The sequence below is a fragment of the Anoplopoma fimbria genome, chromosome 10 (assembly GCF_027596085.1).
Source record: "Anoplopoma fimbria isolate UVic2021 breed Golden Eagle Sablefish chromosome 10, Afim_UVic_2022, whole genome shotgun sequence".
Taxonomy (NCBI): Eukaryota; Metazoa; Chordata; class Actinopteri; order Perciformes; family Anoplopomatidae; genus Anoplopoma; species Anoplopoma fimbria.
Genome location: NC_072458.1, coordinates 500,470 through 527,583, shown reverse-complemented (window position 1 = coordinate 527,583; position 27,114 = coordinate 500,470). Strand labels below are relative to the sequence as shown.

At 39.2% G+C, this 27,114-nt stretch overlaps 1 protein-coding gene across 1 annotated transcript in view; it reads right to left on the bottom strand.

Annotated features, from left to right (window-relative positions):
* Window positions 1-27,114, bottom strand: part of csmd2 (CUB and Sushi multiple domains 2) — a 201,630-nt gene that overhangs the window by 88,119 nt on the left and 86,397 nt on the right. Inside the window, exons 6-17 of the mRNA XM_054606522.1 lie at window positions 26,247-26,359; window positions 24,269-24,346; window positions 22,283-22,370; window positions 21,017-21,141; window positions 17,333-17,454; window positions 14,946-15,049; window positions 12,773-12,885; window positions 8,577-8,759; window positions 6,810-7,000; window positions 6,418-6,553; window positions 3,461-3,655; window positions 1,618-1,756 (exon numbers count right to left, since the gene is read on the bottom strand). Coding sequence (XP_054462497.1) covers window positions 1,618-1,756; window positions 3,461-3,655; window positions 6,418-6,553; window positions 6,810-7,000; window positions 8,577-8,759; window positions 12,773-12,885; window positions 14,946-15,049; window positions 17,333-17,454; window positions 21,017-21,141; window positions 22,283-22,370; window positions 24,269-24,346; window positions 26,247-26,359 — 1,587 coding nt within the window. The remainder of the gene's footprint in view (window positions 1-1,617; window positions 1,757-3,460; window positions 3,656-6,417; window positions 6,554-6,809; window positions 7,001-8,576; window positions 8,760-12,772; window positions 12,886-14,945; window positions 15,050-17,332; window positions 17,455-21,016; window positions 21,142-22,282; window positions 22,371-24,268; window positions 24,347-26,246; window positions 26,360-27,114) is intronic.

Here is a 27,114-nt window from a genome sequence, read left to right as displayed (position 1 = left end):
TTGGGCACACCTTCTCATTCAATGGCTTTTCTTTATTTTATTTTTTTCTACATTGTAGATTAATATTGAAGACATCCAAACTATGAAGGAACACATATGGAATTATGTGGTAAACAAACAAATGCTCAACAAACCAGAATATGTTTTATATTTTACATTCTTCAAAGTAGTTGAATGAGAAGGTGTGTCCAGACTTTTCACTGGTACTGTACAAAGAAAAAGTATTTGTATAGAGATGCAAATACATATGTAACATTAAGTTCCCACTTGGGATGGGGATCATTAGGATTTTACCAATACTACTACTCTTAATGATACTCCTTATCAGTTCGGTTCTTTATCTTTACTCTAATTGTCTCTTTTTTATTACCAAGTCATTGCTTTTGAATATATCATTGTTTTAAAAAGAATAATTAGGAATAGGATGAGAATGTATTTACATATAACTGAATGTTGTTTCTAGAGCAGCAATAGGGGTGTGTACAACGGCAAAGTCACTATAAAACATCGTTAATATCTCACTGGAAACAAATCTAAAATGTCAATAAAATAAATCCAGTTCCTGAGTAAAGTTTAGCAGGATGGAAAAAACAGACATGAGTCAGTATTAGACATTCATGCTTTTTTCTATCCTCCTCCTTCTGCTGCTGCTGACGTCACTGCTTGCAGGTTCCTCTGGTAGATGACGGTGTTAAAAACTGAGGTAAAGAGCTGGATGACATACAGACAGCTTCTGTTTCAGTCTGTTTCTAACAATTTGCTTTTTACATTCCGTGTTAACTGAAGAAAAGAGATTACTACTTGAATGATGCTTTGTTTTTCAGATGAATAGACATTCATTTAAAAGATTTTGACAATAGAATGAATTTCATTTTGTCAACATTTTGCTTTTAACTAACATTCTAAAACTAGGAAGGTCAAATCAAAATCAAATCCTTTCTAATTTGTACTTGCTGAGTTTAAAAAAAATCGTTTGGCATTTGGCACGATTTGGTGAGTGCATCAATGTAGCATGTATGTATCTGTTAGTGTGTGTGTGTCTGTTAGTGTGTGTGGTGTGTGTGTGTGTGTGTGTGTGTGTGTGTGTGTGTGTGTGTGTGTGTGTGTGTGTGTGTGTGTGTGCATGCTCGTTGTGTGTTTCTGCCTTTGCTGCCAGAGCCACTTCAACTTCAAAGCCATGAATAAATTGCTTAGTTTCAGAACCGTGTCATCTAAATGAAGTGGTTTGTGATATTTTATTGATGTTACATAAAAATTAAAGAGCAACAAACATTTATGTTGTATTCATTTTGCATGGTGTGCTATCGGGGCAGGGACTAGGATGAGATGGGCTCGCAAGGATGAACCTTAGTGGAATGCTAACGTAGCGTTTGAGCCTAGGACTGTATGTCCCACTGAAACATCAGGACAAATCTACTCAACTCCCATCTCTCCGGATCCCCTTGACAGACCATCTCCACTTAATTATGCATTACATATACATGAACGTATACATTTACAAACTTGCGAGTCTAAGGTAAAATCAAAAAAAAAAAAAAAAAAAAAAAGTCTAAGCTCATTCTGAGAACAAAAATAAGACAAAACTGTGACGCAGCAGGAGTTATCTGGGTGACTCACTTGTCGAAGATGATCTTGATGGGGTAGCCTGGAGGAGCCTCAATGATCCATTCGCAGTTAAGGGCCTCCTTATAGAGTTCTGGCCAGCCAGGGGAGAGGATGATTCCACTGGGAGCCTTCAGATCCCCTCCACATGGGGCTAATGGAGAGAAGGAAGATACGGAGAGAGAAAAGGAAACAGATAGAGATTTAATTATGCATGTCTTTTCCCAGCTGATGTATGACAATGTCCACAGATGATCCCATGCGTCAGCCGGGGCTCATCCCATTTCTTTTAGTGCCAGGGTCTATCTAATGTGAATTGGTGACAGCTCACTTCAAGGTTAACCAATTCTCCTAGGAACACACCTCTTCTTTGTACGTGTGTGCACAAGGGCATGCGTTACACATCCATGTGTATGCACATGTTTCCTCCCCTATCCCGTTGTCCTTAAATCTGTCATCAAACCCCTCCTACATAAGATCTGCCGTTTTTCGCCCATCAGAGAAAAAGAGAAGATCTTTGATCGCCAGCACAAAAAGACACTTGAGCACATCGAACCCTCTCCCACACCCTCACCCCTGTTACAGCTCACTTTGTTGTGCAGCTCTGTAACTGCCTATCCTTAACCAGAACACACAGGCACAGTGGAGGGCTTAGTTACAGTGCCAGCTCCTCGCTCCCTTTGAAGTGGAATGATTTAATCAGCCAACTCAGCATACTGAAGGACATCTATAAAACGCATTACGCTACAAACGCAGGGGTATGATAGATGGTCTCAGAGGAATACATCGCTGCTGTGGCGCACAGGGGGAAGTGACATGTTTTCATAATGGTTTTATGCTTTGCGTATTTTGAATAGTGAGCCTGATTAGGCCCCCTTAGCGCCCTCACCATGTCTGTGCTAAATGTGCTACGCTGCTGGTGTCCAGGAGCCTTAGCTGGGTAACACCAGCTTAGCTTCATCTTAGCTTTGCCAGCTCTAAAGGCCTTTTCTGATTTTCCTGGAAATTGTTTATTGATATTGAGTCAGAGAGGGGTAAATGGATGGATCAGCAACTTGCATGCAAGCACAGCATGTCTGCGGCAACAGATACTTCCAAGAACAAAGCTTCTGTAATCACCACCTGTTAGTCAGATCTTAGTTATCCCTGCCATAAGAGTGTATTATTATTGTTATTATAGACAATGTTGGTGATAATAATCAATTATATCAGGGACGAATGCAAAAGGCATAGAATTAATGCATCCCAAAAGAAGCAGCAAATCCATTTAGATTGTTTTCTTGTCCTCCCTTTTATCAACACCAATCCACCCACTATTTGGGTTTGCAGAAGATATAATCTCTTCACGATCCTGAAATGCAGAGAAATGACTAGCTAAATTTAACATAAAAAAAATGATATTCCAATATCATGGTTTAAAACAGTTGTACATAACCTATAACACATACCGAGCTAAAGAGATTCTCCACCATGGAATAAACACTTTCTAATCAAAAAGACATGCACATCTTCCTCTTAATGACTTAGCATCCTTTTGCATCTTTACCCTGGCTGTATCTTGGTTTTTCTGAGCCACACAGCTAGCTTTGCCAGCTCAAACATAACTGTGCAATGTGTGATATTGGATAAGGAATACAGCATGGAATAAATCCCACTCATCTTATTAATATTTACCACTAATGTGAAAAACTGTGTCAGTAATTCTGAAGACGTTATTTTTCTCTAGCTCATGCCACCTATTGAAAGAAATAAATACAAAATTGCTGGAGAGTGTAATTAAAATGTTCCTGTTAGGTAACAAGTGTCAAAAACCTGTTGTAAGATGTCTGTCATGAAGGGTAACTGCTTGTTTACTCACCCTCACAGCGGGGGACTGCGTTATCCCACACCACGTTGCCATCCTTGAGAATGCAAGAGATGGTTTGCGAGCCGTGGGTCTTAACAAAGCCCTCCTCGCACAGGAATGAGATCGAGCTGCCCAGCTGAAGGCTCTCACCAAAGCGTTTCCCATTAACCGGCACACCTGGGTCTGGGCATTCGTTATGGCGAAATGCTATTGGAAACACAGAGAGGAGACGGGGTTAGTAGGAAGGAGAAGACAAGGGCGTGAGGTGATCGTGTTCGAATGCTGTTACAAAACCTTAAGCGCCCTCTTGTTGAAAACACAAGAGAGAGAGAACAGCTCACCTGTAATTCTGCAGGTATTAATCCTTGTCACACATTACATTTTCCGTGCAAAGACACTAATTTCCATAGAGGTTCTAAAATAATTACCTTAGTTTCTGGACAAAACTTTTTTCCCTTACTGTCAGCATTTAGCAATGCCAGCATTTAACGAGAGGAAATTTGTTTCACTTAGTGAGTCACATTGATTCACCATGCTGCAGTGATTACGGAGGGAGGCAAACAACACCGTATGCAGATCATCAGGCCAGATGACACTGGTGAAATGTACGTGGAGTAAACAAACTTGTACGTCCTCCAGATTTTATCCATCAATCCTCTCAAAGTAATTTCAAGCAGGAACCAGTTAGAAAGGGCGCGAGGAAACTCAGTCACACAAGAAGAGGTATAACCCTGGAACAAGGCATGTAAACAAATACATCACCTGCACCGCTATCTCTCTCACTTACTCTCGCACTCTTGTACATGCACGCGTTTAGGTGACACGTGTAGGTGTAGATGAATCCCTCTTCTGTATCCATTGGACCCAAACAGAGTGCCAGCCACACCTCATCCATCATGATCATCTCATTTATTAAAGTGCCAAAAATCCCCTCAATACAGTTTGGCAAGTGCTTAATTAACATGAATGATGGAAGTTGTCCGCTCAGCAACACAACCCCCCCCAACAAAAAAAAAACAGTTAGATGACATTGTTCTCAGGAACAAACCGTCATCTTCAATTAACTGAGCTTGACATTCATTCACCATGCTGCGTTGGTAATTTATTTATTCATCTAACTCGCTAATTAACGCATCAGTTGCCGTGTGTTGAACACATTGCGGCGTTACGGAGGCACCTGGGTTGGCTTGATGACATGTCTGCAAATGAGCAAGAGCAAGGTCCCAAAAGCACTCTGGGTAGGCTGACATATTTTATCTAAGCTGGAGCTCCAGTAGTTTTAGGAACTAGAAACAGAATACAGGATGAGTCCTCTCAGTGCATTGTAATTTTACATACCAGCTTCCACAGTGGATCAAATGATGACACAAATAAAACATTCAGTTCAGTTAATTACTAACCCTGTATTGAAGAGTTTCCTTATCAGCTACATAGCAGTAGTATGTAGTATATAGGCCCAGAAAACTGTCATACCTTATTAACCATTAGACCTTACTGCTATTATAATGCACTTCCAAACATCATACACCAGTGTGAGAATGATCAGACTTTTTAGAAGCCTGAACATGGACTCACAAGATAAATATTTTACTGGGACAATTTGCATTGACATATCTGGATCTATTACTAATATTTTTGTAAAGGTTACAATAACTATGATGCTCAGCACACATTGTTTGTGATGTACAAGTACAGGTGGATGTTGATAATTGGTACAAACCTAAGCCACGAACATACAGGCTCATGATGAACCATTTCACATATGGCTCTGGAGTAGAGCCATATGTGAAGCAGTCAACCAAAAGTCAAGGATATATCTGTGTGCACAGTTACGTTCAGGTACATTACCATTAGTAATAGAAACAGACAGCATTAGATGAGATTGAAGATGAGGTCCATTTCATGTTCTACTGCTCATTATATGATGATTTAAGGGCTACATGCTTAAGTAAAATATCCTTCATTGCAGATGAGTTCTTTTGGTTGGATGATTCGAAAAAAAACCGTGAACTGCATTTTAGGTAAGGGATATTTTTGTGGCAGATTTTAGTCGTCAAGCTATGGACGAGAAAAAAAGTTATTTGTTTCAAAAGTAATGTTGATTGTGAGAAGTTAGATTCTTGTCTTTTAACACAGTGACAGTATTTTTGTTTTCTTATACGGTAGGTCCATGTGGACTGGACAGTTGTCTGTGCATGATACAATAAACTAATGAAAAATATATAATGATGTGGTAAACTCAAGGTGAGAAGTACAAAGAAGACCAAACAAAAGCATCAAACTGTAAAAGTAAAAATAACACATTAATGCCTACATTAAAGTGAGTCACTGCTTTTAAATTTAGTGCCACATCTTATTGAGAGAAACCTCCCAAAGGCATCTTAACTATCCACGTGTTTAGACACCCTGGAAGGGGAAATCTATTTTGGGATGTGGAAGAATGCAAAGATCGGGCTCATTACAAAATGATGCATATGCAATGAATGCAATAACCGCACTACCAAACCCTCATGGTACAGTATATCCAAGAAATGGGCTTACCAGCCTGCCGCCAACGTGTACTGCGTCAGAGTACAAAACCCATCTGGAATTTCCTCACAAGTCAGCAACTACCCAGAATAGAATATAATGAGCACTGCCGCAATGTATCTGTCAGGTAAGGATCCTGCGTCTTTCTTTGGGTTTTATTTAGATGTCAAGTCTCTATTTAGACAATAAAGACAGGGTTTTTGTCATTTCTCTCTGTGACTATGTGTGTGTGTGCAAAGAATGTGTTGCTGATGGCTAGAAGGGTTTATGCATAGATATGGCAGATGATTCTGCATGCAAACACACATACATATACAGAAACACATAGTGAACAGTATTCACAAACAATATAGAATACAAAACATCCAGTCAGTGCAGGGTTTTGTGATAAGCTTTAAAGACTTCCCTTTATATATTTTAAAGTAACATTCAATACTTACTTGTAAACGTGATGTTAAAGCCTCTGTCTGTGTAGGTGTGGTCAGTCAGAAACTCCAGCCGGGCCACATGGGCACTAGTTGTTATAGGAGGAGGTAGGGCGTCACCGGAAAAGGTACCCAGGATAGGAGACTCAGCCTGACAAAAAACAGAACAAGTTTTTTTGATGAAATTCAAGGTATCATAAGCTTAAAAAGAAAAGAAGTCAGAGAGTAAACAGCTGCTATGGGGAGGTAGACAGAAAGACAAGTCCAATGATGCTGGCAGATGGGTTTAGCTAGTACACATATGTATACAGTCTGCTTCTCCTACTGACATGCAAACCAACGGATGACACAAAAAAAACAACTATTCAAATTAACTGAGAACAACATGTTCTAATTCCATGTTCTACCTTTCCACCATCTTTGATCGCGAGGAAGTCAAACTGTTTCTCCATGCTGAGGTCATTGAAGGCCAGATTGATGCGGCTTTCAGGATTGGTGATGATGAGCCACACGCAGTGCATATTGTTGCCGTACTCCTGAGGGTAGTTGGGAGACAGCAGCACCCCGGATGGAGTTGTAAAGTTGAAGAAACAGGAAACTATAGAAGTGATACAGAGATGTAGACAGAGAGAGAAATACAAATAAATCAAAGCAACTGAGAATTTTTTAGGAGAGCTGAAAAACAAAAAAGGGATGATTCTATTTACTTTTGCTGACTACAAGACAATATGATTTGATGCTGTTATTGAAGGAAATACAGTATGTCAGAGTGTGATAAATCTTCCTTTCACATTATTTTAGAAGATGTTTTTTTGGGGCTCTGTGTGGCAAACTTATACTATTTATCTAGCATTATATGAGAAGAGGAACCCACTAGAAACAAAATCTTATTTAAGTAAGCCTTGTGGAATGAAATGAGGATAGAGGAAGCCTAAGCCGAACAGAATCTGACAACAAGACCAGAAAAACCCTTGCTTTCAAGCAGTGTCCTGCTAAAAGGAATGTGTTAGCAATGAAAATGAAAGATGGTCTCATCTCCCTCCCTGACTTCTGTCAAGGCTGTCACTTGATCCCAGTATCGCCAATAAATGTGCTTAGAAAACCAACTGCACAATACTTGGATGTTACGGGACAGCCTTCCTTGAAAAGTCAGCTCACAATTTCTGCTCTCTTCATGACGGTCTATCAAGGCTAAACAAGTTTATGCCTGGGAATGAAAATGACAGCACTGACGATGCCGTCCTTCACGGAGATATCTACATCTGACGGGATAAATCAGATCACTACTGGGCTGTCATGGGAACTTGCGCCCATTTCTGTAACAAAGCAAAGGTTCAAGAAACATTCTTTTCAATTTTCTCAACTATCCTTTGGTGTGTAAATATATTTGAGGTGAAAAATAGGCCATGAAAAGGCAGGTTGGTCCAGCTTCCAACTGCTGGGATCTATTGATTGTGTAAGGATGTTTCACTTAACAGTAAATCTAGAAAACATGATGCTGTAGGCATTTAAAGGATGAAGACCAGACCAGACGACTTTAAACTAGAATCCGATGTCAACATCAACACTTCTTCCTTTTGCACTGCCACGGTAAATTGCTTTATCTCAAAATTTTCACTCAATTCTACATCCATGTGTGATTTCTTATGGATTCATTCTTCCATTTTCCCTTATAAACTATTAGCTGCAGGATGTTATTATCCCTTATACCAAATGCACATAAAAAATAAACAAGTAGGCTATGAACAACACATTATCATCTTGACTGAACAATACAAGCACCTTGCATTGTGTTGACATGGCTAAATTAGTTTGTTAAATGTTAACTAAATAAACAATGTTTACCAGAATTATTGGCAAAAGATTGTACCAGCAAGTCATCCAGCTCAGTGATGTATATCCTGAGACAGCAGCTTTTTGTCCACCCTATTATCTTATCAATAATACAAACAGTGGCCATTGTCTGCATGGTCAGCTCTCTTTTCCTTTTTCCCCTCACTCTCTAACTCTCTCACTCTCTGTCTTTGTCTTGCATGGCTTTAATTAGATAATAAGTACTCTTACGGTTTCAAAATCCACAGCCTCTACTGGGCAAACTGTTCAGATAATCTGATCACTTCTTATGGACATGTTGCATGTAGAATATGACTAACACAAGGTATTTAAGAACTTACAAACACAGCTGGGTTTCTTAGCCGACCACTGGTTGTTCTTCTGACAGGTGATGTTCTTCTTCCCCACCAGCTCAAAGGCAGGCAGACACTCGAAGTAGAGTCTGTCCCCGTGACGAAAACCTGCTCCCTCTCGTTTGCCATAAGCTGGGATTCCGGGATCTCCACAACTGCCTTGGTCAATTTCTGTTTGGGTAAAAATAAATACGTAGGCAAGAATATTAAGTATGCAAATCAGACATTCATAATAAAAATGTATTTCAAGCGGAAACATATTTCCCAGTTATACAAATAATGACCTTCCCCTTTTTAAATGATAATAGAGATACCTTTAAAGGTTACAATTTAATTAACATGAGCCCCCTCCCTGACCTTCCTCTCTTTAACTTTTATATTATCTGAAAAATACTATTTATCTATGTATTTAGCATCGTGGACCACCATGGTGGCCCTGTAAATGAGAAAGGTCATTTCTACAGTTTGACTTACAAATGCTAGATGGATTAGTACAAAAAGAGGAGGATGGGGGAGAGAGAAAACGAGAGCTCTCCACTCAAGGTTATTACTGACTGTAGCCTCCAGCAGATATTGACAAGATACTGCCACATGGGTGAAAAGGGATTTGAAGATGCAGGACCTGACACCAAATCAAAACAGATAGAACAGTTTCTCATTAATTCCTGTTTCAGGAAAATGTGGGTTCAGCTTATCACTTCCGATTTGGTCTGGCCATAGATTTTGACAGGGCAAAAATCCTTGGATGGCCAGTTGAAAAATATTCCCCCAAAACCAATTTATTCATTTAATTTCCCATTTACATATATCTTTTTTTCTTTTGCTGACTGTGGAAGCCTGCAAAAATAGTGTAATCATGTAGTCTGCAGTCTGGAGAAAAAATGACTTCCCTTATCGTTTTATACATGCTGTTCTGCAGCCAACTCTCAACTGTTGGATGTTGGAATTTTCCACCACCACATTGTCCACCTTCTTCCCACAAGGTCAAGGAGGAAAATAAATTGGCAACTTGTGGAAAACAATGAGATGAACGTTACATGCAGAATAGGATGCACTGTTCAATATTACCAGCTCTTATTACAGGACCATTGTGCCAATTTGTATCCGTTTTCAGACACTTTTAAGTCTACTTTATTAAATTGTTTTGTTAGCGACACAATCTGCAGAGAGTTCTATTGACTAAAAAGTGTAAGTGCTTGCTCAGCTGGAGTATGTCAAGGTGGTGGTGCCTCAGTGAAACCTGGCTTAGGGTTTCGATTTTAGTCGGACACATTTGACCTCGGGCAAAATGAGGAAGAAATACTTGAAAAATAGAGAGAAAAATGTTCAGGTCTTCTGCTTGTTTTGAATCAGTGTAGCATTAGAGCTTGCATTTTAATCAGATATGGGGTTTTGCATGGAGTGAGACATCTTAGAGTACTAGCTATTAAGGGTACATGTCCTTAACAGTAACCTCAGTTGGTTATTGCATCTCCAGCCAAAGAGCGATGGGGCTAATTTCTTCAGTAGTTTTATTGCAATGTTGCATTAAAGACAGTTCTGTCTGGCACCTTATGAATATTAGCAATGACTGAAATAGTGATGAGTTCATTCGGGGCTGATGAGGCAGACTAGCATTCACAATTCAACACTCCAAAATCAATGTGATTTTCCCATTGCCCCTTTACAGGAATTAAAGTTCAGGATATTTTCATTTTTCAACAAGTAGTCCTATCTTCTCTTTATCCTCCGAAAATGTTAATCACTTATGTTGCATACCACTTTCACATCGGTCTCTCTCTCCCTATGCAGATGTGACTTTCCCCTTACTGTGAGATAAACCTTCTCACTTGTGTTGGAAGCTGACGTGCGCACTTTAAGGTACATGCACAAACACACACAAACACAAACACACGCACACCTCCATGAACACCCTTCTTCCTTAAAACCACACACGCCAATTTCATTATCGCAAGATTTATGCATCCCTCTTTCTTTCACTCACTCTTCTTTCTACTTTTCCGAGGTTGCAGATTGCAGATGGGAATGCTGAGGCATCCTATCGAGGCATCCGGATGGGGGAACACAGAGAACGAATAAGCTCATCCATCCAGGAAATGATGGCAGGGTCTAATACGATTTTAAATCGCACCAAGGGCGGTGCTGGGTATAAATCCATACTCAGCCCTAATGATGATCATCATTTAGAACACATATTTAGAGCTCACTGCGCTTTTGGATGTATGGCTGTCCTGAGGCCGCCTCATTCACAAGACAACTCATTGATCTTACGTGGAAGTCACCTTTAAAAGGGGGGATGCTGAAAGCGTTTTTTGAGTTGGGTCTGAGAGATAATTCAAATATTTTAAGCAAATGTATAAGATCCAACGGAAACAACATCTGGAAGAACATGACAGCTATAGAACAAACACGAAAATACATCCATACATTTGCAAATGCATCCAAGCACACACACAAACACTTGTTTGTCACTATAACAGAAGGAATTAAAAACTCCCTGCGGTGCTTTTTCTCAAGTACGGCTTACAATTTGAACTTGACGGAAAAAGCGAGGCAAGTGAGTGTTTAAGTTGGCGCGTACATGCATTTCATGGACTGTCTGTTGTTTTACATGAGTTTGTGCATTTGTGTGTATCTCTGTGTTTGTTGTGTATAAGAGCAGGCAGGAGTGAATGCAACAGCATTTGATTCTCATGAATAAGCGAAGAGACGTAATAGCATATTTGTTGTTCCTGTCTGTTTGACATTCCGGAGTAATCCAAGCATTGTAATGGGACTCAGACTCGCATTACTGTCAACGACAATGCTATCTCCTAAGGCCTAGAATGACAAGAGGACTTTAATAGTAAAGTTTAGTGGTAAACACAATATCGCATACAATATCTCATTGGGCATTACCGGCCCGTGTTTCCACCATCAAATCAGAGCCTTAGAGGCTATGTGAAGTGGTCTATCTACAACCTTTGGACAATGTCGACAATATAGATTAACCGCATTAACTGTGCAGTTAAGCAAAAGTACTTAAATATCTTATCGCCCTTATAGCCCTATTCAAGCATTGATAATAACATTTTGTCACCAGATAGTTACACACATGTGGCACATTTCCAACTTTCAACCGTTAAAAGCTGTCTGGTCAGTGGACTAAAATTCGTACTGTTAAACACTTCAAATTTCAGATGAAAGATTGAGGCCACTGCAGAGTGTGTGCAATCCAAACTCAAAGAAGTGGGAGTGTGTGTACTAGAATGACTGTGTTTGCAATTACACTTGATGATCAGGCTTAAAATACAAGTAATTGAGAATGCAAATTAGATTTTGGGTGCTCCAATCTGGGAGGTGAAGTGGTTCAAAGCGTTTCTTCCCCTTCATTAAGTAGAACTCATTGTTTTAATTACACTTTGGTTTTAGCATGCTGCTCCACTTTCTGTTATTTTTACTGATAATAAATAAGCATCTGTGGGCAAGGGAGAAGACTCGCTGTGCTTTTGAGAGGCAAACAGCAGACTTAACTAGAAGAAGGACTCTGGCAAACTCTTCAGACTCACATATATACACACACACACACACACACACACACACACACACACACACACACACACACACACACACACACACACACACACACACACACACACACACACTCAACAGCCCATTGCCTGTTTTACCAAAATAAGTACCTTCATTGTCCTGCCTCAAGGCATCAAACATGAGATAAACAATAAATCTCAAAGCATAATTTGCAATGCAAATATATGCAATGCAAACAGCAATTTGGAAATGAATTCCTTGATAACCCTTGACTAGACTGAGTACTTCTTTGTAGTCTAGTTGTTATCTGGAATTGCAGCATGTTATGCAAAAGTCGCAGCTCACATGGCAGCGAGGGCCACGTCTAGTATTTTAAGACGCTATTTAGCTATACTGCAAAAGTCTTGGATGAGGCAGATGGCGCACCTCTGACCCCTTTTTTGATCCATACAGACAAGGACAACAGTGCTACAGTCAGCCAAAGCAAATATCTCCTGTTCTCAGATTTGATCAATGAGTTACAATGCACAAGGGCAAATGACCAAAAAAAGACATGTAATTCTATTTCAGAGAAAGAGTTAGGTATTTGAAATGCTGTCAGCAAGCCGGCACAGCCCACTGACTGACAATCACAACTTTTGAAGCACCCTTACCTTCGTAGGACACCTTGAATCCCAGGGAGCCGCTGGTGTCATCTGTTTTAAAGTTTAGCCACATCAGGTGACTGGTGCTAACCACAAGGTCTGGAGTGGTGGTTCCAGACAGGCTAAAGAAAAAAGAGACAAGAGAACAGGTTCCTTTAAGATTGTTATGAATGTTTTGTGTGTTGTGCAACCTATACTGTGACTATAAAGGTGTGTAAATTGTGAAACTGGGATAAATTATTATAAGCAGTGTTTGCACTTACTGCAGAATTTGGTGTCACTTTAATAGCCAAAGGCCCCGTTTCTACTGCATCATTAAAAGAAAACTTCCATGTGAGCAGAAAAAAAACAACACCTGAAGTTATATATTAAACTATCTGACTTTTCTCATCAAAGAAAAGTATTCTAAAATGGTTGCAGGCAATTCTAGTCTGAGAAGCCTTCTTTTTTTTTTTTACCCTAACCCTTTTAATTCAAAACAGTTTGGGACAAGAAAGTGGAAAATGAAGGCAAGATCAGTCAATGCCACAGAAGTAATTTAATCCTGTTAGAATAGTAATTCCCCCAACTCTAATTAGGAAGTGTATAGCTGTGGAGTAAGTGATTAGGGGATCTAATTTTAGTGATGGCACACAAAGGATGGTGGGAGTAGTAAAGAAGTGGTGTCGTTTAGGTCGGGACTGTGTTTTGTCCTTTCCTGCTCCCTTTTTGGTAATTTGTGGTGAGTTTCTGTGAATTTGTCTATGAATAAGTGGTAGGAAAGATGCAATATGAAGTATATCTAAAAAGCACCACAGTGTACCAGATTATGGGCATTCCACTTTTCTTGCATTACTTAAACTAAAGCTGAGTAATAATATTTTAGACGATACATTGCCTGATTGACCAATAGAATTTCATGCATTACTATATCACCTACAAACACAGGTTTGCAGATATGGACAATTGTTATGGATGGAACATCCAACCTAACAAATTTGGTCAGTGTGTAATAATTGACCTGCAAGCAAACCACTGTATAAAACAGTATCCTTGTTTGTGGGTTGTCTAAAGTAGTCTACTTGCTCATGAAAATGATATTCTTCCCACACAAGGACATAATTTCCCCTGTGGTAAAAACATAGAGGTAGACTCAACAAATTGTTATCTTCCACTATGAAACTGTCACAGCACAGTGTCTTTCAAATGAAATGAGGGGATTTGTTTGTCTGTGTCTCATTTCCTATTAACCACCACATTTATGACTGTGGTGCAGGACGGTTACACGCTTCTGATCTCAAAGCTACAAAAAACAAATTCCCTACACGCTCTACACACTTGCCTGCACCACTGATTCGCAAATATAGTCCTAAATAAAACTGTGCAGATAGATGCAGTATATTCTCTGGTATTAGCTCCTATATTTTTCCAGTTTGTTTGTGTGCAAGAGTGCATCCGATCTCAATGACAAACTGCTCACTCTAGTTTTATATCATAAAGAGGCTGTCCATAGGGCAGCGGAGTCCATAATTGAAAAGATTAGGTTGTTTTTTGTGGTTCTGTGTTCTGAAAGTATATGCGCAAGAATATTAAAGTATGGAAGATCTCGCCTTAACAACGAACCCCTCCTCCACAAATCTCTCCCTCATTTACCGCCCACCTCCTTCCAGTTCCCACCCTACTGAGGCCATCTTGCATTATAATTGATATATAAAAACTTTATTAAGGTGGTAAATTTCAGCACAATTAATAACTATATTGTTATGCAGCATCAGCTTGAGCAAACTCCATTATGGGGCATCAATATGCAGTTCGCAATGCTGAACCACATGGCTGTGATCTTGTTTTTTAACATTGAAAAGAGTGATGATTGACAAGGTGGCGCAGCATCTATTTTTCATACACTACTGCATCAGGAAGTGATGAAATGAAAGAGAAACAGCACAACAGAGAGAAATAAGTGCTGGAGGGTAAAGGGAAAAGGGAGGGATGCTGCCCGCTGCAGGGAAGCGGATGAGGAGAAAAGGCAATAAGAAGAAAGGTGAAGAGGAAAGAAAAAGGCAGACTATGATTACATGGGTCATGAGTGGCAAAAAAGGAAAATGACTATGACGGAGACTACGGTGCAAAGTGAAGCCAGAAGAAGTTAAAGAACGGAGGGAAGACTAAAGGGACAAAGATAGGGGTCGACGGAGTCACTCACACGTGGAAGATGGTCTTCTGGTCTCCCACCACCTGGCCGTCTCCCACCGTCAGGGTGTCATAGCCTCGCTCCAGGTCAAAATCCTCAAATGTCAGCTTGATCACCTAGACAACAGCAGGGACATTGCCAAGACAACTGTAAACGACAGATGCTTGAATGCTCCCGACACCGTGTGCAGAGGAGAGGCCCCTTCACATCTGTGACTTCCCATCCCTCTGTCCATCCATCATCCTCTTTTGAAAGTTTCTTTGGCGCAATTTCTTTAACACATATGCCGTCAATTGGTTTATTTTCTCACACACCTTCATGAATCTTCATTTTTATTTCAGTCTGTTATGTCCACAGAGTTTTATTGATGCATTTATGACTGTGTGAGTATATTTTTCTACATCTGACTCACTATCTAGTGATTAAGAAACCTCACCCACTAATCAAATATCTGATTGCCTGCCAGACGGTCTGCATGACCCCTACTCGCTGGCTCATCAAATCAGCAGGTTGCAGATGCCTTTGTGGCCTATCTATCCAGACTTACAATCACTTTAAGCAGATCAGGAGATGTGGCTGGGGATTTGAGGTTATCCACAAGGTGAATATATAATCATAAAGGTGACACACAAGTTTCAAAAGATTTATGAATTGGATTTTAACAGTGAGTAAAAAAAGCAGACATATTCATTTCATCTCATATCTATGCTGCAGGTGGAAGTTTGGGGGAGAAGGTGGAACAAGGTAAGAGAATCAATAAGTGTGCCCTAGCTGAAGGAAGCAAGGGGCAACTCTAATAAAGACTGACAGACAAATACGGTTTGATCATGATAGAGCAAAATGTTGATACATAGAGACAAAACAACAGGGTAATGTTCGAGACTAAAATATAAATAAATAAAAAGTATAAACAAGCACCGTCTTTATCTCCAATTTAAAATTGGCTGCCAATGATTTCCGCCAAATTCTTAACGTTTTCAGAGGGCTGAGAGAGCCGGGCCTAATGAAAAAGCTTATATAAATGCAAATTGCATTCTGTTCTATGTTAAACCCAGTGCCTAATGAAAATTGCCAAGGTGGAGAGAAGAGATGGATGGTGTGTAGGCAAAATAGGTCAGATCACTAGATAAATAGAGTTTCACACCACAAACTCATCTCCCATGTGCAAGCCAACAGGTGATGCAGGAAGTGAAGGTGGAATGAACAAGAAAAGGACAAAAAGTACAGCAGCCACTTATATACTTTCAATTGTTTCCCATCTCTGACGTCATGTCTGACATTTTGGTTGTTTCAGAAAAGAGACCCCAGTGTCCCTGACAGTGGCAGATAAACACTTAAATGATCGCCAACCAAAAGCAGCTGCATTCAGTACCTTCAGGACAAATGCCGAAGAAGCAGCACTTGATAAGAACCCACATTAGTCATGATGGCACGAGGCTGCATTTAGGTCTAGAAGAGCAGAGTCACGTCCTACCCACCTCCATTTGCAGTTCCGCCTCAGTCTCCTGCCTGACCTAACGTCTCCTCTGGATGGGCCTATGCGTACGGTCATGAATATGAGCCCATTACATCTCTAAACAGAAAAAACTGCCTCGCTCCATCATCATCTGCACCAGACAACAGAGCGAGAGACAGCCCAAAGTACCGTTGTCTATATCATATTTCAGCAAGCTTCCTGCCTGCTGGGTATATATATGCAGAGGTGTCTATATGTGTGTGTATGGCCGCATTCGAGCAAAGGGTGGGGTTGGGTAGATGTATATTGTATCTGACTACCCCCTCTGCCGTGACTCTCACCTCACATAGCCTCTCCTTAACTCGGCAAAAGTGCAATAAGAGAACAGATTTGTAAAACCATTTTGTTGGAGTTCAGAGAAGGATATTTGGCAGGAGAGCAGCTGGGTGGCCTTGAACACAACTCCAAAGTCAATAGTCTGAACAGAGTGGCTATGACACTTTCATGATATCCTCCGAGCATGCTCTCAGATCCATTCCATTACTTTTCTGTCCTTTTTTTTACTATTTTCTCTTCTTCCTCACCACAGGTGATTCTAACAACCCTTTTTGTCTTCTGTTGGATCAGTTCCACTGTTCTCACACACCTCTTTCATTTCCCCATGTCCCACATTGTTCTATGAGAGAACTTCAGACACATGGTGTGCTCAACAGCCCCCCATAATGTCCTGTAGCAATTATGAAAAGTATCAAGTAAGTCATGTGTGACAGAATAACATCCTCTGGAGTTCCCTTTTTTTAAACAGGTGCAAACACACCAGTCGACGGCTTTTCAGTTTGCTGGCAGCTAAACACACCACTTACCACACTGCTGGAAACAGGCGATTACTGTGGCAAAGCTAAATTAGCACTGCGCCGTTAATCCCACATCCAATGACTTTTACCTTAGATATGTCTGTGGCTGTGATGAGCCAAGTGCAGTTGGCATTGTTGTCATACTGGACCGGGTAGTTTGGAGATGTGATGACACCACTGGGTCCTCTCAACTGACCTCCACACATTGGTGCTACGAGGGAAGACACAGAAAGAGGTAAATATTTAGTCATTGACAGTTTAAAAGCACACATTCTCATTTGTAAACCACAAAAACATCCGTAAAACCGGCTTCTGGAAGTGTTGAATCCACAAGTCATTATGCTGTTTGACTGCTAGTCATACCTCAACTACCTCAGCCTCCACCTGCGTCATTTATGTGTAATCAATCATTTTATTTTTTGCCGATTTTTCTAAAAAAAAAAAAAAAAACTCTAGGGGGATCAAACCTCCCAAATCAATCTTTACTGGGCGACATGGATAGCATCTTAAAGAGAATACTAATGGGCAGATATGCCAAATATGTATCAATTCAAATGCATTTGTTTACCTTGAGCTTACTTCAGTGTTTCTGACTAAACTGTAAGGAAACATCACCTTTGAAAGGTGAAGCTGTTTGTCTTGGCAATGATAGCTTGTCCTTGTTTTTATTTAACACTTGACATGCCAGTATAGTGTGCTACTTGGAGAATAGACTAAATACGAACTCAAGCCCATAAATCACACAGTTCTCACACAGGTCTAAAATTCACTGGGGAGTAAACATTATCAGGGCAATTTATCATAAGAATAAAAAAAAAAAGGACTATGACATCAGACTAGTCTTTTTGATCCTCTGCCATAGCTAAATGTTTTGAAATAAATTTGGGCAGCCATTAATATATAGTAGTTTGGTCCTGCCCGAGTATGGTGTAGAAGATGTGGGGGTGACTTTATCATGGGTAAAGAAAATACATATATCAAATCGAGTACCACACTTGATATTCTCACGAATAAAGAGGTGAGCAGTTAGTAAACCAAGCTTTAAAGGACAGTGTGACTTTTTATTTCGATGCACAAGGGTGCCTACATGGCAGAACTGTTAAACACCACTTTAATTTAATGCAGAATTTCAAATGAGTACTTTAAGTGGAGTAAGTGTGTACATATGTGGGGATAACCTGAAAGAATTTGAAAGAGCCTGAACCAGCTACCCTGATTTAATGAGTTATGTCTGAGACAGGTCCTCAGGGTGTTCAAGCCCCACTCAGTGGTTCCATACCCCACCACTCTCCACCCAAATCACCCCTATTAAAATGTAAAAAGAACTTTGGAGAAGTTAAAAGGGAGAATAAAGTAATTAATGTGAGCTGTGCTGACAGTCAGGGTGACCTTAACGAAAATAATGCAGAAGAGAGGATGTCCACTGAAACTGTCATATCCAAACCAATCTTTTTCTCTTTTTCATCATCGTGCCTGATACAACATCTCCCTGTGTGAGCAGTGATAGACATAAAAGCATGAACGCAAAGAGAACCGGGAATTTCATGTCAGGAGAATGAATTTGCAGCCAGAGATTATGATTTTTTTTTTTTCTCCACTAATGATAGAGATGTAGAATTTAATGATGACTAATGCTAATTTAGGATACAGATATTCAATTATTCCCGGATGATGTTTAATCTCCATTGAAGCAGAACAAAGGCGTAGTATCAAAAGTTAAATGAGGATGATGGAATTAGATATTCTTAAAGGGCAATTCCACTGACGTTATTCTGTCAATCTTTACATAATAAATAGAACCGACTGAATGTGATACTGTGGCCTGCATTCAAAAAGGCTTAATCACTTTTTTGTGGGTTTTTTCAGTTCAAAGAAGAACAAAAGACAGATTGTGTCAGCACAAGGCTTTCATCACTGTTAGGTGTTAAAAAAAAGATGTTTTTATTCATTTTCTGAAATGCAGATGACGTACAGTATCTTTAATAAACGAAGATCTATTAGCATCTACCCATATAATCCTTCTGAGATCATGGCCCCCACTCCTTAGTGCTGTAATTTCATTTTGGTACGAAACTGGATTAGTAAAAGACAAAAAGAAAAATATATAGGTACCTGTGGTAAGCAAGATTTTAGAAAACGCATTAACTGAAGTGAAGTAACAACGATGGCTTATAGGTGATGGGGATACTGCAGGTGATTACATTATACATTGCCATTAGAGATTAGGGTGTTCAAAAGCCCTAATGGACAAACTGGTATAAAATGGCTGATGCTGTAGATGCTAAATTACAAATCTTGCTATGGCAAAGGCATGTTTCTGATTGGCTGGCACTTGTTGCTTTAGATTCAGGCATGAGTGAGGTTGGTTAGATATAGGGTAAAAACATCTAGGTAAGCCAACCAGGGGCAGAATAGTGGCTTCTGAGAAAGCATTAAGGCCACTGTATTCCGCCTCTTTTGCTCTCTAAACGTTCAACCAAAGACTGCTCATCAGTCAATACTACTTGGACCACAAACCAAAACTAGAATGCTTCCGACACCTTAAAAACCTGATGAAAACAGATTTTGGTTATGAATGCAGAATCTGTTTATTGAGATTATACTCGTACCTAAAAGAAAATGTTACATGAGATGTTATGTTAATGCAATATCTTATGTTGTGATTTAACACCTCAATTTTTAAACTGTGGAAAATTGTTTTACATTTTTTAGTTTCTACCTATTCCTGCTAAATTATCCACTTCCTCACTATCTGTGAGTGTCTGCCATTGGTGCTGAGCCGGTCATGCACAGGTCGTTTTTACAACATTTTCACTGAAACAGCTGCCTGCTGCAAACAGTTCTGTAAAGCAGAGGGCCCCCTTCATGTTGTCACATTGTTTTCACATTGTCACTTTAAACATTGTTATATAACATATTGATAAGAGCCTTTTTCTTGTTGGCCTGTGCCAAATGTCCTCTCAACTATGTATTTTACAAGACATTGCTTGTGATGGTGGAACATACAGAATTGAAAATACTAAGGCCCTTTTTTGTTTTTTCATATAAACATGAGTCATATAAACATGCAGCTTTGCACTGATCAAAGATACTGCATTTGACTATTCTGCTTTGCCTGAGTGCTTTCAGATCAATACTCACAATCAGAACTCTGTGGAATTGAGACCAGAGAAGAATAATTTAAAACTGTTGATATGCATTTTGTAAAATACTAAAATTTATATTGGGCACTAATAGTTTTGTTTTTTTTACTTCTACTCTCGAAAACTACCAGTAAGTTAAATATGGATAACTCCTGCTCCAACGAATAAGCTTTACAAGTCAGATCAATTAAACCAATTATTCTACACAAAATAAAGTCAAAAATCCAATCAACTCTTATTAATTCGGTTCACTGAGGCTGAAAACTGAAACCGAGAAGCACATGAGCAACAGGAACACCGTTACAGGGAGTCTGACCACTCTTCCTGCCTGTCACAAAATGGTCAGAAGTGAAGAGATTTGACTGATGGGCAGCACCATGCCGGCATGGCTAAACAGCAGGAAGCAAAAGGATGCTGGCCAGAGGTCAAAGTCAGGGCAGTCACAATAAAATGATGAATACTTAATCACAAAAAAAGAGACAAGAAGAAATTGACTCGGGGATCTGCACAAATGGACAGCACGGTCACAAGCAAACATACAAATCAGTATGAAAATATAAATGTCAGTCACATTTAGACTACCAGCAGTAATAATGTGCATAGATGGACAAACCACATGTCAATCCTTACCTCTGCATATGGGCCGATCGTCACTCCAGCCTACATAGCTGTCCGTCACTCTGAGACAACTGATGCTCTTTGAGCCCTGCAGTTCATAACCCTCGTCGCAGGAGAAATGCACCGTGGCTCCTCGCCTGCAGTCAGATTGCATACAGGGGAAACACATCAGCATAACAGACCTTCCTGTAGAAATCACCTTTTAGCAGTGGGAGTGCACATGAGCCTAGAGTACCAAGAACAAATATATTTTCTAAAACTCCCTAGGTGTAATTACTAAAAGTGTTGCATTGTGGGAGGCAGTTGTTACCCATTTGTCTGTGTTACAGTTGACCACTGATGGAGACAATAGCTCTCGCAGGAATGAAACTCAATAATCCCACCGGTTATATGACTGTGCCACAGAGGCAGCCTATTAGTGTGCAGTGGATCAAATGGTAGGGCATTTGTTATAGTGTACACATTTCTGTATCAGGTTTGGTTGCAGTGGCTTTATGGGGCGTGCCATTGGCTAATGTGCTGTAGGCTGAAGCACATTTCAAGATGCAGTCCCTGATGGTTATAGCACCGAGTAGTTTCCTCCCAGCTCAACGTTAATTCAATCTCAACGGTGAACAGAGTTAAGATAATCAATGGTGTACTGGGAGATAATTTTGGAAGTAATTTGCAGCTGAATTTTAAAAAAGCATAATGTCAAAACTGTGGCATTTCTGACACTCATTGACTAATTAACGTAGAACCATTATTACGACAGTTAACTTTCCTTCTGTACTTCCAAGAGAAATTGGAAGTGGAACTAATTAAACTCTTATATTAAACACAAATTAAAAGACAAATTAACTGGCAACATTAAATGTAGAACAAAATCTTAACAACAAACTGTCACAGAGCACTCATACCCAATTAGGGTGAAAACTTTGTATTAAAGCTACTTCTTTGAAGAATTATGACAAGAGAAAGTAGGCAGATGAATGCAATATCTACAAAAAAGTACAGAAATAGATTACCTGGCAACTTTTTCAGAAGCCATATAGATTTATACTGCAAAGCACAGGCCAACATTTCTAATATAGGTGTTAAAACCTAATAGGGTCATCATTTTTCTTAAAGGAAAGCAAGTCTTATTAGAAACCTAATAACCATCTTTTCTAACGAAATGTATATTCTATCAGTCACATTGTGTCAATCAACCTGTTCTTGTCCAGGAACATTTCATCTATTCAGTTACAGTTGCCACTTAATTAATTGCTCCTGAAATAATTCTCCGCTCGCTTTTACCTGAAGTCTGTGCCTTTTCTTTTTCCTCGATCAGGGATCCCCGGGTCTGGGCACATGTTGTGTCCCTGCGCGACACCCATCTGAGACACTGATGGAAGAACACAAGAAAATGAGATTACAGATTGTCCAACAAAAGAAAGTCGAAAAAAAATTGTTTATTCTGAAAATGTTCCATTTTTATGCATTACAGAAGCTTTCCATTCATATGAACATGCCTATGCGTTTTCACAAGCTGGTTCCACTGCACTTGGTGGCCATTGTGAGCATGATGAATAGTGGCAGTCCTTTAAACTACTGCCCGACTTCAGTTAGAGGAAATATTGGACTTCTGTTTGACACCCCATCTTACCTGTGTTGTTCAAGTTTGGCTAGGTGTCTATGCAAAAAGTCTTTACAAGCATGGTTCCCATAAAAAGATAAAAAACCTGATAAAGAATATTAAGGCTCATTGTTATGGAATTTGTATTGTTTACTTTCTGCCCTCTGGTGGCCAATAGTCACTTTATCATTACAGAGGAAATGTAAAGATAATATTGATGTTGATATTTGATATTGATTGATTGATATTTACCCTGCACTAGCTTTGCACACATCAGTTCATTCGACATACACCTTTACCGCTCCTGGTGGTGCTCTGTCTATTCATGTCACTGGGTGCAAAACAGTGGAAGGTAAAGTGCCAGAAGGGGTCAAATAAACTTGGCCAACCCGGAGAGCCCATCTGACTGACTGGGAGGGGTCAAAGGTCTGCAGGGTCAAGTCAATGTGACACCTGCTCATTGGCAAGGATCCCAGTGTGAGGCGAGACAGCAATGAATTTAAAACAAGTCTCACTGGTGTCAGCAGAGGCGATTAAAAAAATGGCAGAGAAAACCGAAGACTCAGTTGGATTGTTTTTACTAACTCAGGAATATGTGACCGTTACTGAAATCTTTTTTATGCAATACTGTATTTTTGTATTCATAAAAACAATTGATTGAGCTTATATTTCATCTTTAGATCAGACTTAATTTTTTTTCCATGCAATTCAAATGCAAAATGTATATTTCAGTACAGCAGCAACCAGTGATGTGGTTACAGGAGTCCAGTCTAGCGTTCCAGTAGTATGTGTGTGCGTATGTGTGTGTGTGTGTGTGTGGGGGGGGTTTATAAATATTGTCGAGAAAGTTGCTTTCACTGTGTAAAATAAATAGCAATACAACGGTTTTGCATGTTTCAAGTTGACATTTTGATGTATTTATACAGACTTATGAAGATTGTTGAAGTCTATATTCCTTTTAAAGATGCAGGGGGGGGAGAGTCTAAGTAATTAACTTTTTTATTTCTACTAGAATAAGCATGTGCATATTTTTTTGATTTGTGGCAACAGGCAGTAAAATTATGTAAATTAAATGAAGTATGGGAGACTTTTAGAATTTTAAAGTGGAAGCAGGCAAAGTGAAAATAAAAAGCATTAAAGCAATGCAATTGAAAGGAAAGATGAAAAAGGTGAACTTTTGGAGAGACGTACAGATTAAAAGCAAACGATAAAGTCTGAAGTAGAAGTGGATGAACTTAATTGTAAACGGCCTTGAGGCAGGATTACCATTAATGCAGCTCTATTTTGTTCGACAGTTTGTTTTTAAATCCTTCGACATTCCTCAGTGTCACTCCAGTAAGGTGACTCAAGGCTGTCAAATTGTTAATGTTAGAGATGTTCAAATAAAGCTAAATGGGATCAGACAGAAGGTGAGACTTAACAAGGGCAAGGAAGACATTGACATGATGCGGACTTAGAGGTGCTTTCCATTTTGCCACACTGTTCCAGGTAAATATCCGTCCACACTTGTATATTGAAGTTTTTTCTTTAAAGTAATATTTTGAGCATATGGTCAAGTGATTTTCTCCCATGTCTACTCAGGGGACATTGCACTGAGTAAGTGAAACTACTCCTGTCACACCAGTTTATTTGCAAAACAAAGTTGACAGTTAATGTTTGTAACTTACACACTGATATCTTGTGGTGGTTGTCTTTGCTCGGCAACATCTTCACACCTCGAGACTTGAGTTCAGTCATCTTCTTCACTGTAGAGGAAAGCAGAGCAGAAAGACATCTAAGACAGCAGAAAGTGCAATATTGACGCCCACTCATTTCAGCAGAGCCCAAAGGTTGGCAGCAGATAAAGTATATCATATAAAATGTTCCATACACCATTGCTCACACCCACCCAGATATGTTCACAGCACTTTTAACAAAGACATTGAACAACAATGTAGTTCTGACAAAAGAAAATAAGTGAACTTTTTTCAACAATTAAACCAAACTTTTCCACCATAAAATGATCTTTAACATAGATATGTAATGTTAGTCCATAACAATTATACATTTAGTTTAGATAGAAGAAGAGAGTGTACAATGTGTACAATATCTTTGCAACCTTTGGATAGAAATGTGCAGGGAGTAAAATCACTATTTCACTATGAGGATTAGAGGGCAGGGTATATGAGAAAAAAGTTTTTTACAATAAATTTATTTAAATTATTGATTATTCATAATAATTGTAAAGTAAAAATCAACAAAACAAAGACATCGTAGCAAAGTACGGAGCGCATATAAATGAATTTAAAAAACACCGTCAGCATTTACACTCATCCTATTGAATTGCTTTGACGGTTACTGACAATGGAACTTTACTTATTTTGCAGAATTGCGTTTTATTCTTTGCTCAGTTTCAGCTGCATTTTATTTCAAAGACAATCTGAGTCATGTGTCAAAAAGTTGGTTCATTATGTGTCTTGAATAAAAAAAAATAAAAAAAATCACAATACAGAATTGTTTTCAGGTTTGGAGGGAAACTGATGTTTCTAGTGAGGGAACTAAGCTACAAAGGGCAGGTTTGATGTGGTGTGGCTGCTTCCTGTGCCACATAAAATGAAGGACACTAAGGAAAACAATTAAAATAAATAAAGCCGGCAGTCATTACATTACTCCAACATACCGCTGCCGTGGCATCATGGGAACTGTCATTATGAAAATGGCTGGTGGGGGATGAATGAGTGTTTAATCTAATTAAAGTATTAGCCTTCTAAACATGTTTATCTGAAATTGAACCTGTAACACGCCTAACCCCCTCTTTCTCCCACTGTCTTTCTCATTTCTCTCTCTTCATATTCTCGTCCATCGTCTCTGAGATTTCCAGAGGATGGCCGGAGGTGAGGTCCTTAGAGATCACCTTTTTTGTGGATGAACTCATAATTATTCCCTGCTCATTCCTTCTCCAAGTTGATCCTTGAACCTGAAATGGATGCACAGGAGAGTTTGGCTGTGTGTGTGTGTGTGTGTGTGTGTTTGTAGCCCTATAGTACCAAGTCTTCAAATCCTGAAACCAACTGTTCTGACAAAATTGTTGAATAATTTAAATTAATGCAAATTTTATTTAAAATGGTCAAAATCTTAAAATAAGGCAGATCAAATTTCAGGAAATGTTTTGCGCAATAAACATAATTATGTCAGTATACTATCTAATTTTCTTAATTGGATCTTATAACACATTGATGCCTTTCCTGTTCATTTTGTATTGACAAAGGTGCAAATAAAAAGCATTGGTGTCTCATTTGGGAACGGCCATTCCCGAAGGAGCAACAATGTGCTCAGAAAATTCCATTGCAGCGCTCCGCTTAGATTATGAGATATATTTTGGACACTTCATGATGGAAGATTAAAAATAGGTTTCATCTCAGGGCTATTTGTGACTAGATTATTGTTATTTCTTGCGAACAAGTGGAAACTATATTCAGATTTTGGCACTAAAGAAAAGTCCATTAGGTCACCATAAAAACATCATCCTTAGAAGGACCAAGAATATCTGAATCAAATATCATGAAAATCCAGCAATTATTTGCTTATCCCTCTGTACAAAGTAACACCTGGCACACATTAATAATGATTGTCTTTTTGTAATATCAAAACCTCTCTTGATCTCACCTTGGTACTGGGCGCTGAAACCTCTCAACTTGTGGTTGCCGTCAGAGGTAAAGTGCAGCCGAAGCCAATTCTTGCTGCTAATGATGGGTGAGGGAAGGTTTGGGCCGGTGAACCTGTAGATAAAGAAACGGAGAGAAGAGTGCCTTTGATTATTAACATGTTACCACGTGACTGTTTTAATAAGCAAATGGGAAGGTAGCAGATTGCAAACAGCGGTAGTATTTAGCATATCCTGTACACCCGCAAATGTATTTAAGATTAAAGGCTAGGCATGTAGCAGTGCTATCTGTGGCATCAGTTTAAGCACTCAGACGAAGGCTCCATACATGGAGCCAATGTGCACCTGATGAAAGTTAACTTCATTTAAATAGTTTTATTAATAAATCATGAGCATGATAAGGTAGGTGGTAATAGTATGGCATTATTCATTATAACTATGGGTCATAGCTGATCATTTGAGGGTCGCTTTCTCTGAAAACATATCTGTGTGCATGTGATAACTCCGGTATCAGCAGATTAAATGGCTATTGGCTTTTCCTGCTCCAAATTATAGTTATTATATCAACCTAAAAATATCCTGGTGGACCGTTTTGTGTTGACAGACCTGAGGCTCTTTATAGATAATCTCAATGTCACTTTATTGATGTAATAATTTATTTGTTATTTTGTCTGTTTTTCTCATTGACACTATCAACCAGTAGTAAAACATTTTATTGTGTTGGGTATATCCTGCTGTATGATTAACTGTAACTCTTACCAAAGTCATTTAAATTTCATCTTTTCCATCAATCATTTTATATTGTAAGAAAGGATCAAAGCTTGCTTGTGCTTATGTTTTCTGCCATAAAGTCATTATGTAATTCATCAG